At 34.9% G+C, this 12,237-nt stretch overlaps 2 protein-coding genes and 1 long non-coding RNA gene across 10 annotated transcripts in view; 1 reads left to right on the top strand and 2 right to left on the bottom strand.

The window, feature by feature from the left end:
* Nucleotides 1-2,446, top strand: part of LOC148313992 (uncharacterized) — a 28,003-nt gene extending 25,557 nt beyond the window's left edge. Inside the window, exon 3 of the long non-coding RNA XR_015838046.1 lies at nt 2,311-2,446. This is a non-coding gene — a long non-coding RNA (uncharacterized LOC148313992). The remainder of the gene's footprint in view (nt 1-2,310) is intronic.
* Nucleotides 1-2,716, bottom strand: part of RapGAP1 (Rap GTPase activating protein 1) — a 562,680-nt gene extending 559,964 nt beyond the window's left edge. The window contains exons 1-2 of the mRNA XM_088265033.1: nt 2,307-2,716; nt 1,385-1,453 (exon numbers count right to left, since the gene is read on the bottom strand). Coding sequence (XP_088121159.1) covers nt 1,385-1,453; nt 2,307-2,590 — 353 coding nt within the window. The 5' untranslated portion in view covers nt 2,591-2,716. The remainder of the gene's footprint in view (nt 1-1,384; nt 1,454-2,306) is intronic.
* A 4,413-nt stretch (nt 2,717-7,129) lies between these two features.
* The window catches only part of spen (spen family transcriptional repressor split ends), a 147,611-nt gene continuing 142,503 nt past the window's right edge, over nt 7,130-12,237 (bottom strand). For all 8 annotated transcript variants that reach the window (XM_088264354.1, XM_088264513.1, XM_088264440.1 and 5 more), the window contains one exon: nt 7,130-12,019. In XM_088264354.1, the coding sequence (XP_088120480.1) occupies nt 11,891-12,019 (129 nt within the window). In that variant the 3' untranslated portion in view covers nt 7,130-11,890. The remainder of the gene's footprint in view (nt 12,020-12,237) is intronic.

Genomic DNA, 12,237 nt, shown 5'->3' with positions numbered 1-12,237 from the left:
GAAAACTGCAATCGAGCCCCATTTATGATTTCCTTTGGGTTAATGTATCGGGTGGGTACATAAGTATAATATATACATATACAGCTACAGCTTATCATGACTGAAGTGCTTTTAAACTGCACCTCTATTATCGTAAAAATTAATTGCTTTTGTTCATGAAACGAATTTAGCTTCTAAAAATATTTATTGACTTGGCGTTTAATTTGTAGAACTACATTTTAATTTATGTAGTCCATTTGATCTTCACATTCGTTTGATAATGCCCTTACAAGGCGAAACAATTGTCACGATATAATTTTTTATGTGTTTTTTGTTAATAAAATACAACTTAGTAGACTAAAAAAATCTGTGTTTGATTTAAAATTAATACATATATTCTAAAAATATAATGCTTTTAGAAATTTTCTTACGACTCTTCAGGAAACGAATGTTCCTTAATAACTTCAATATTATATACACATATAACACAAGTTATTGATTAAGTATAATCCTTGACGTAACGAATATTGATATCGAACACAACTACATTTTTGAAAAGGTACATAACGTATTTTATTTTATGTTTTAACAGAATGTTTTTGAAATGTTATTATGCTTATATATGGCATACATTGAATGAATAAATAACAATAAAAATATGGCTTTTATATCAAAACAATCTATTTTAGAGCAAAAAACACTTATTCCGTATTTTTTATCTGCTTCTAAAATTAATCTGCCTGTAAAATTATTTACTTACTAAAACAAATAACTTTTGTTTGACTTTGCATATACATATATGCAAAAAAATAAAATAAAATAAAAGTAATATATATATATATATATATATATATATATATATATATATATATATATATATATATATATATATATATATATATATATATATATATATATATATATATATATATATATATATATGCATATGTATAGTCAAAATACATATGTATTTTGACCCTTTAGGCATAACCTGTGTTCATCCGTATTCATACTTTTCGTTCAAATCAAGTGTTTCAAAAATACTCAAAATTCGTTACGATAATTCCGGAGAGATATTTACCATACATCAGTAACGAATACAAAAAACGAACAGACGTCCAACTCTATTATTATTATACTTGTATTAATTAATATTATAAAAACATCAAAATGAAATAAATGCGACGAGAAACTAATAAAATTTTATAATACTTAAATACATATTATTTTTTACTCATGAAGTAAGAAGATTGGTTTCGTAAAATATTAACTTCTTGTAAAGCGTAATAAATATGTATGTGTAAAATATCGATAGTAAAATAGATTGAGTACATTAATTTATTACTAATTTATCAGAGATAAGAATCTTTAAGAACATTTTCCCAAAAAAAAATATGTGACTCACCTGTCTAGTAGCGGTTTCGCGTTTACTGAATTTCTCGATAATCCAGAGACCTTGTGTTCCACACCACTCCTGAAATATTAAAATACCTATTGCTATCATAAATAATAATAAAATTTAAAAAAACGTTGTTAAATCTCCTACGTTGTCAAAGAATATGTTATTTTTTTTATTTTCTAAGGAATATTAAAATTAACAAAAAAGATAGGGAAAACCTTCAAAAACGAACACATGCGAGCTTTAGCTTTTTATTTATTTATCATTTATCGCTCACTCCTTTCAAGAACGTCATAAATCAAAATATTTTACTTTTCAGGAGAACGTTTTTAAACTTTGAAAATATAATACAATGTATTAAAAATAAATATCAAGCCACATACTGAACTTTTTACTTTGCAACAGATCTTTTTAGGTAAAACCTGAAGGTTTTTTCTCCATTTGAAAAATATTTAGTTTATTTAAAAAAAGTAATTAGACAATACCTTGTCTTCAAAATGCAAAAACAACACTTTATGCCCTGTAGCGGGTAAAGTAGGTATTAAGTTTAAAATATGGCTCTTTTGGTGGGATATAGTACATTTTCTGGGCATTCCGAAGACATGCACAACTGAAAATTGACGATTTTTGATTTATGACGTTCTTGAAAGGAGTGAGCGATATGTAACCTTTTCGACAACCATGCTCCTCAAATTTCGAAAGTTGTATTTATCCTTCTCTAAATTTTCTTTCCGGCGATACAAAATTGTTTGAATTTTTATTTTTAAAAAAAACATGAATTGAACTCATTGACTCAAATTTTATGAGTTTCTCTAAATTTTCGTGGAGCATTTCGAGAATATCAGCGCAGTCAAGGGATAACTAAAAAAGAGTCATTGAGTCCCAACCGTCAGTAATGAGGAGTAAGGCAGAGAAGAGGAATGCTTACACAGGTCTCTTTATGGCGAGCGACTCGAGGCTGCCGGTGAGGTGCGCTCCGGCCGCCAGCTTCTGGGGAGACGTGGGGCTGCTCGGCTGGCTGGCCGCCGCCCTGTCGCCGCCCTTGACGCTGAACATGCGCTGCAGGCGGAAGCGCAACAGCTTGGAGCACGGCGACTTGGGGCTGTCGCCTCTGGGACTCACCGGAGACGTGGGGGAGTCGCTCCGATTCGACAGCTTCGTCGGCCTGGGAAGGTGGAGGATCTTCGAACGCTGGCGGACGTACTCATCCATCTTGAAGGCGGCAGTAATAAACACTCTTGGCACTTTTTATTTGCTGTTGTGGTCCCGTGGACTCTTGAGTCGAATTTCTAGTTTCGTACCCACTCTACCACAATTTGATACCTGTTTTTAATAATGAGCCGCTAAGGCTCACAGAAATAGTATGAAATCGAAGTATTTTTGTAAATAATAAAAATACAATTTCCTCTTTTTTAATTATTCAAATATATTCTTCCTCTTCTTCTTCTTGGTGTTGGAGGGATCAGCCGAAATATATGATACTCAATAATAAAATCTTTTCATGAATTGATTCGGCAGTCACTTTGTGGTATAATCTATCCATTTTTAATTAAAATTCTACTTAGTAAATACGGTGTTTGAAAATGATGTGGAATGCATCGAAACACGTGTCACAGTAGATTTTAAGAAATATGGTAGTGGTATTTGCTAAGTTAAACTTTAATTAAAAATAAAATCTTTCGCTATATTTTAGTGTGCCCAAATCCTTGTTCACTTAGAAGTTATTTGTATTGCCATCTTAACATGGATAAAGAAGAGTATGTAAGTCTGAGTATTTACAGGGCTTACGACATGTCATAGGCTGGTTTTATAAAATAAGTGAGTAAAGTGATCACTTAAAATATATTATCTTATATTAGACTAGACTAGACCGACTAGACGTATTCAAAATGTGGCTAACGCATTCCATGGACCGATATGGTCAGCAATGCAAATGTGCTTCAAAGAGCAAGAGCAGGAGACAGTTGCTGACTGGTATCAAGGTCCGGAAGGCTTCCTATCTGGGGCATGTGCTGAGACGAGAGAAGTACGAGCTATTGCACCTTATCATAAAAGGCAAAATAGAGGGTCGCCGAGGTGTGGGCAGAAGACAGATGTCCTGGCTCCGGAATATACAAGATTGGACGGGGATCAGGACCGTCGAGGCGCTGTTTAGAGCTGCCCAAGTTAAGGAAAATTACTCTCAAATGATAGTCGACGTCAGGGGGACCTTACATGACAAATACAGAATAAGAACACCATGTTTATTTGATTTATAAAGATATCACTTGAACTAGCCTGTGACAGGTCGTAAGCCTTATAAATACCCAGACTTCCATATTCTTCTTCATCATTAATATTGCTTAGTGAAATTAAAGATAATATGTCTTTCCATTTTCTTTCTTTTTCATTTAACCAGATTGAGCCACAGCAATACTTGGCCAGGTACTACATATAAATAAATAAAATTATTTCATTTATTTATTTTCAATTAATATCCAGGCGTGTATGTACATATATATATAAATATTTATAAAATTACTTAAATCATTTAATAATTTATTGTAAAAATACTAAAGTCTGCCGTATAGTAGTATAGTGGTTAACGCGTTTGAGTATTATGCTGGAGGCCCCGGGTTCGTTTTCCGGGGTGGTCAAAATAAATATCAATGGTTATTCACACTTATATTCATTAATTAATAACTTGTGCTGGTACTCGAAGCGGAGGACTGATCATCCTGCTTTCAACTAACGATCAATGTAACACTGCATCGATGCAATGCAGTGCCCTATGCACCATTTGGGGCTGATAAGGATTAGAAAAAGAATAATAATATTTTTTAATAAAACTTTTAAATTTCCCGATATATCGCACTTTACCAATTGTGAACCAAGTATTATTGATACAAATTATGTTTGTATAAATTTGGATTTGCACTTTCAATAAAATTATAGGTAATTATAATACACTGCTCAATTTGGAAATTAATTAAAATATTTTACACTGAACTTTTCGACTTAATACACACCTACTACTACAACTTCACAGAACTGTTTATTTTTTCATACGCGCGATATTAACAGTCAAATTTGCCGACCTCTTTCAGGATCATATCACTAACTGAAATGCAAAGATTAAAAATCCAAGGTAGTGTTCATAATCTCCTAATAATTTGCCCAAAGGATGTGGCCATCGCCACCATAAAGCATCCGTCGACACAAAACCACTTCCTGCTGATTGCTTTACGATAAGTTTGTTTTAATAGACATCGGTTTTTAGGAAAACTAATTTAAACGCTCGATTTAAACTGGAATAAAATCTGACAATAGAATATAATTTACATTTTTTTTACAAAACTGTAAGCACATATTGAACCCGGGACTTGGATCATGGTAGCCTAGAGTGCTAACCACTACACTATGGAGGGGGACCAATTCAGACAAGTTCGATTCCCAAGACGAATCCCAAGAAGGTCAAAATAGTGATTTTTCAGTCTAATATTCATTTAATATGACCCTGGACTGGTACCTGAAGTGAAAGGCTGATCCTTTCCTTTGTGTATTTAAGATAACACTGCTTCTATATGATGCAGTGCCCTATGCACCATTGGGTGCGGACAAGGGTTAGAAGAAGAGGAAGTAAGTACATATAAACAATATCTCATTGGATATTGATCTGTTCCATGTGTCTGAATGAGTTTTCCGAAGCGGGATTCTTCTACACCTTTAGAAATATTTCTTGCATATATTTTATTTTAATGTACGTATATGATTTAAATTTTTTATAATTTGTAATGTATGTATTAATTGAAATAAATAAATTGAATTGAATTGAATAACTGAGATTTTTGTCTACTGAGACTTACCCGTCTCTTTGTCTTTATTGTCAGATATCAGGCTTTAGTTCACGTTGTTCTGCAATCCTTAGTGCATGTTGATCCTCGGGTCGACCAAAAAAGCATGTGACTAACATTTTCTGTAGTTGTAAGTGTGTGAATAGTGCTATGGTAGTGACGTGTAGTATTGTTTGCATACTAATGTAGTGATGATTGTCCTGATGAAGAGATGGGTACGTCTCGAAACCGGTATACTAAAATCTCGGTGAGTGGTTGGTTATACTAACATTACTAACATTTTTCTAAAAAAAAAGGAATAATGACCGACCACAAACTAAATGCTTGAAATATTAATAATACCATATAAAATAAAATAATAAAACCCAATGGTGCATAGGGCACTGCGTCATATAAACGCAGTGTTATCTTGATCGTTTACACATGAAGGAAAGGTGATCAGCCTTCCGCTTCAGGTACCAGTCTAGGGTAGTATTGAATAAATATTACAGTGAAAAAATCACTTATATTTATTTTACCCCCCTTGGGAATCGAACCCGGAACCTCCAGAACGGTAGCCGTGCGTGCTGACCATTACACTACGGAGGCGGACCATATGTTAATAATACCAAATGTTAATTAATTTTTCTTTTAAACAAATTAGATCAATGAAATAACACAACACAGATTCTGTAACATCAATCATAACAATATGTATTATTGGTATCTCAACTAAAACGAAGCAATAAGCGTGTTTTTGAGGAAACAAGATGTAAGGGCGTTTGTGCACTACACGGAATTTTACCGTCCAGCACTTCAGTTAGCGTGAAATGATGATTGGCTTGGATTGGCTTGAGCTTTTGTCCATCTTTCTTCGGATCAGTGCACGAACGCGTTGCGCGTAAGTTCGATTTTACGCGTAAACTACGCCAAACTGTCGTAGTCGCTTTTATTTTTCAAATCGGACTGCCGGACGGTAAAATTCCGGGTAGTGCACAAGCCCCCTTAGTCTGAGTATTCCAGGGCTTACGTCCTAGCATTTGGCTTACATACGTTATCACTTTATACACTTGCGTAACGTTTACCATTCTGCCCAATATTCTTCTTCTTCATGGGCCCTCTGTCCTCCACTGCTCGGCTGTCCAAACTTAAAACACAGTAAGGGACTTTTTTTTGTAGTACGTTTTTTTGCATTTTTGGACTAAGTAGAATCTACTTAGTCCAAAAATGGAAAAAAAATACTACAAAAAAAATGTTTCTTACTGTGTTTTGAGTTTGGACAGCCGTGCTGCATATAGGACTCTTTCTTCCCTTTCTTTCCATTTCCTTCGGACATCCATATTGCTATTTTTTATAACTTGTATATATGTAATAGTATTGGACCCCTTTCACATGTCGCTCACTCCTTTCAAGAACGTCATAAATCAAAATTCGTCAATTTTCAGTTGTGCATATTTTCGGAATGCCCAGAAAATGTACTATATCCCAGCAAAAGCAGCATATTTTTAACTTAATATTTACCCGCTACAGGGCAGAAAGTGTTGTTTTTGCATTTTGAAGAAAATGTATTGTTTAATTTTTTTTTTTAATATTATAAATATTTTTCAAATGGAGAAAAAACCTTCAGGTTTTACCTAAAAAGATCTGTTGCACAGTAAAAAGTTCAATAAGTGGCTTGATATTTATTTTTAATACATTGTATTATATTTTTAAACTTTAAAAACGTTCTCCTGAAAAATCAAGTATTTTGATTTATGACGTTCTTGAAAGGAGTGAGCGATGTGGCACAATAGTGCCACATGTGAAATCCAATAATAGCTAATAAGCTTATTAAAGAAATTTGTGATATTGCTTACTCATCATTTTTAAAGATGAATAAACTGTTATTAGTCATATATTAGATTAGGAGAAGGGATAGGAAGTCAATAAAATTCATGGCTTAAATTTTTAGGTAATAATGTTTTAATAGTAATGGTAGGTAGAGGTACATTACACACATAGGTAAACATACAATAGTATTTGCAATATGTACAAAATATACAGAAGATACACTTAAAAGATAAATCATGATCACAATTATCAGTTATAATGATTACTCTCTGCGGGCGGTCGGGCGGCCATGCCCGGGCGAGACTGCGCCCGTCGACGCGGCGGATCCCCTCGCAGCGCCCGAACATGGCCGCGCGGCACCCGCCTTACGGCTCGACACACGGCAAAGGGAAGCGCAGCTAGTGAAACCTTCCGAGCCCGCTGTGCGTCGCTAAAACTAAATTACATTACGCATCACTTGTGCAAAATGTGAGAAAAAGCTACAAAAATAATTGAACTAAATTCACAAAATGATAATACGCAAATTTCCTTACACTTACAATTATAATCCAAATATACATTAAATAGCTTTTTACAATATTCTGACATTCTTAAAGGTATTATATCGCTCGTAAGACTATCCTCTTCGTGTGAGTGTAGTTAATGTTTCCTTACATGGACGAAGTGAAGTATCGTTTAATAACTTGTTCCTTACATTGTATTAATAAGATTATATAATAATTTGTACTTTTCACATGCGTATGTCACCTCTTCCTCCTTCTCCTCCCCTCCCCTTCCCGTATGATACAGAGACTACCGGCGCATAAGATCCTAAAAGCTACAACTGTATGATATGTCCAGTCGCTCCCAACAATCTGCCGTAAAGCAGTAAAATGCTTGTACAAAAATACATGAATCCAGATTGCGTCGTTACAAATAATACTGATTTTACTCACTGAACCCGAGGTCCGGATTCCGGTCGAATACAGCGAGCTTTTATGATCCTATCGAGATTTAAATAATCAAAATTGAAAATAAAATAGGTTGAATGTTTTCAGTAGAGTCTGGCAGCGTATGGGAAGCGACTCCGGCATACTGCAATGTCGAGATAACAAATCCGATGAAAAAATACATTTCCCAAAATTTTTACCACTCTAAGTATTAAAATATGATAAGTATTTCGATCGCAAACATTTATACTAAATGGAAATGTACATTCTCGTTCCGAAGGAACCGCTATTGAAATCGCCTGGAAAAGCTATACAAATTGAAGCCCAGACCCGATCGCTTAATTATTTGGAGTTTATTTAACTTTTTTGCTAACCCCTAGAACTTTACCTAAATTTGTCTATCCGTAACCTTAAAGTGTGGTCAATCAGAACAACCGTATTTACTCCTCGACAGTTCATCGTAATCCTTTATTTAAAATTATAAAAAGCCAATAAAAAGAAGGAAATACATTAAACATAAAAAGAAAGAAAAACCACATTTTACAAAATGAACTACAACTGGCGCTAAAAGATGAGAACTAAGCGTGTAATTATATTAAGTGTATAAAACTACAAAGGACACCGTCGGAAATCAATTTAAAAGTAAATTACTCAAATACAAAAAGTAGAATGAAAACAATACATACGTTATTTTATATAAATAAAAGAAAGATAAAAAATACAAACGTGTTATTCTAAAATAAATCATTTTACAAAATAAATTTGGTACATAATTATAAAAAGAAAGCTTCATTGACTTCTTATAATGTTAATAAAAGGTAAAAAGAAAAGGAAACAATTACAAATAATGAGCCGCATCCCTAATCTCCACTTCCAGTGGTGAAAGTGGAGCCTAAGAAGGCAGTTACAACTTATGCGGCTATGGGAGCCATTTCCCAAGTCTTCCGTTAATGTTACAAGTTTATACTTATGAATTGCATATAAAAAATAAATTCATTTTTACATAATGTCCTTAACAACTTTAGATGTGTGCCAAATAAAACACACACCGTTAAATTTAAAAGGTTATTTAACAAATAAAACACTAAATTTTGGTCAGAAATCATTAAAAACGGAATTAAATATTAGCTTATATATCATATTATTAAAGAATAATAAATGGCAGGTTATAAAGTTTTGCATTTGCATATTTTACATTATTCAATGAAAGTGATGACTTTAACACCCACATTATTTAATGAAAGTAATGACTTTAACACCCAACCGAACTAAATGCATCAGGTTCAAAATTCGACTTGTAAAAATGTCAAAACCAAAGTCTACGAGGCATGTGACTAGACATGCTGATCTCTTTTTTAGTATAGAGTTTATTTTAATGCATAACTTTAGAGTATATGAAGCAATCAGCGTTAGCTAGTACTTTGGCTTGTAACATCAACGGACAAGTTGTCGATAGCCCCATTAACTGTATACATATAGGAAAAATAAACATACAAAGTGATTACATCAACCTCCTCTGCCCGTTATTTATAACATATATTTATTTAACCGTTATTTATAACGTATCCCTCTTAACAGGAAAGGAACGGTTCTTTTCGGGATGTCACAATGACAAACGGAAGAGGCTAATGGAAAACCTTTATATTTACTAACGTACGCAAAACCGTATCTAGACAAGTCCGTCTCGCTCCCTGACCTGACCGTCTCACTCCCCCGAACTAACCGACATGACATTGTATCCTTAACATTAGCGCTCTACGTTACATGAGATCTCCAGTTACCCACCGGTGCTGGCTCCGAGGGCCCCCCTCCTCGGTGGAACGCCCTCGGTGGAACGCCCTCGGCGGAGCGCCCTCGGACCCCGCACGCGGTATCTAGCATTACCCAACTAAGAACTTCTCGCACAATAATATAATTCATCAATATATTAATAAACAATTATTTAAACTTTCCTTAACGAACATTATTCTAGAATATACTTAATGCTTTCTAAAAGTATCTACTTTTAAAATCTGAATCACAGTTTATTTTCATAAATTATTAACTTAACAAGATTTTTTTTGTTTTTTTTTATTTTTTATTTTTATTCGTAAATTTAAGTAGTTAATGACCCTGCACTTTGAAATGAAGAAAACATAAATAAACGTGATACAAACTAGTTACGCGACCCATCGTCGGATCGCAGAGTTAGAGTTTTCACGGTGATGCGATATTTCGGCCTAAAATGATTTTATTAGCGAATGATGAAACATTACCTGAGATCAGTTTACTCCATAGTGGAAAATAGGTTTCCTTTACATGGAAAACGGGAACACATAATAGAGATTGTTGTCGAACCGGGTTACACGTAAGGCAAAACTAAAACAGGCAAATAACTGTTTTCTATCGCTCGTACATATGTTACATTCAATCAAATTCAATTTCCCAATGTAAAATGTGTACATATTCAAATAATCATATTCAAATTAAAATTTTCCATATTTTAGATTGAGACTAACAGCGCAATTACGTGAATTCATCAATTGGATCGTTAGAATTATTAAGTTAGGAGGTAAAAAAGAATTCCTCTATTCCGTTAAGTGTTTATTATAAGAGGAATAATAATTTATCGCATCGGCACTATGCCTAAAGATTGTTAATTTCTATTATTAGGTCAATGATTGTCACAGATGTACTCTGTACAAAAAGAAACAAACCCTTCCAATAGAGACGGGAACTACTTAATAAAGGTGACCGGTCTCTTTCAACTTGCGCAAATTTTACAACTTTATAGAAATGACAAGCACCGCTTACTGTTATCGCAAATAGATTTTACATTTAGTTTAGAATATCGAATCTGTAAGCAAATCACCGGATTTTATTATGTTTTTTTTATGAAATTATACAAATTAAAAATATTGCTTTTGGGGCATTTTTGATAAGTTTAAAAACACGACGGCGAACCTTTGTTCAAAGTTTACTTCGCACAAAGGGAATCCTTTACTAAACTAGGTACAGGGATAATTATTGCTCATTCAAGAGTAGGTACGAGATAACATTTTCCAAATGATAACATCATATATAGTATCTATCGTGAACAAGTTGTCTGGAAGCCTTTGGAAATCTTAAACCTTTATTTGGGAGACCTAACGGTATAAGTCGACACTTATCGGCTAATAAGTAGAACATCTATCCTTTATAGAAATGACTGGTCGGGCCCGCAACATTACATCCTTCCGAGGCGAGCCACATCCTTCTTATCGCTCGATACTTATTGGCTGATAAGGAGAGCATCTATGCCTTATAGAAGCAACAGGTGGGGCCTGCAACCGGGTTCTCCCGACTGCGAGCGACATTACATCCTTCTTATCGCTCGATGCTTATTGGCTAATAAGTAGAGCATCTCTCCTTTCTGTGGGGCCCGCAACCGAGTTCGCCCGACTGCGAGTGTAATTAAATCCTTGTTATCGCTCGATGCTTATAGGCTAATAAGTAGAGCATCTCTCCTTTCTGTAAAGGATTGCAGGCCCCACCTGTGTGGGGCCTGCAATCGAGTTCGCCCGACTGCGAGTGACATTAAATCCTTGTTATCGCTCGATACTTATTGGCAAATAAGTAGAGCATCTCTCCTTTATAGGTGGGGCCCGCAATCAAGTTTGCCCGACTGCGAGCAACATCACATCCTTCCGAGATGAGCTACATCCTTCCGAGACAAGCTACATCCTTTCGAGACGAACTACATCCTTCCGAGACAAGCTACATCCTTTCGAGACGAGCTACATCCTTCCGAGACAAGCTACATCCTTCCGAGACAAGCTACATCCTTCTTACTTCTCGAGTAGAAAACTACAAAATAAATAGATTCTTCATGTGACGAGTGATTGTAAACATCGCTCTTCTTAACTCTAATTCACAACACTTGACGGGGAAGGCTTGCGCGGCCGGCGCCGGCGTGGCGGGCTTCAGACGGTGGCTATGACGATGAGCAGGTGCGCTATGTCGGCCACTCGGTGCAGTAGGTCCGGCGCTATTCTCTCCAAGTTCTCGTTGGCAAAGTCACACGGCGGGAAGATGTGAACCGTGTAAAGAGGCTGGAAAAAAACAATTTATTATCAACACATTCGGAACACTGATTTGGTGGTACTTACTTATTTATTTTTTTACAAAAATGTTCGTAATATTAGTACATATATAACTACTCACCGAGATTTTTATGTCTACCGGTTTCAAGACGTACCTGACGTACCCTTCACTACCATGGCTATTTACTATTTACACACTTAAAACTACACAAAATGGTTAACAGAGT

The sequence above is a fragment of the Brachycentrus maculatus genome, unplaced genomic scaffold (genome assembly GCF_059751285.1).
Source record: "Brachycentrus maculatus isolate JH-2025_06_01 unplaced genomic scaffold, ASM5975128v1 h1tg000003l, whole genome shotgun sequence".
In the NCBI taxonomy this organism is placed as follows: domain Eukaryota; kingdom Metazoa; phylum Arthropoda; class Insecta; order Trichoptera; family Brachycentridae; genus Brachycentrus; species Brachycentrus maculatus.
This window is presented reverse-complemented; position numbering and strand designations above follow the sequence as displayed.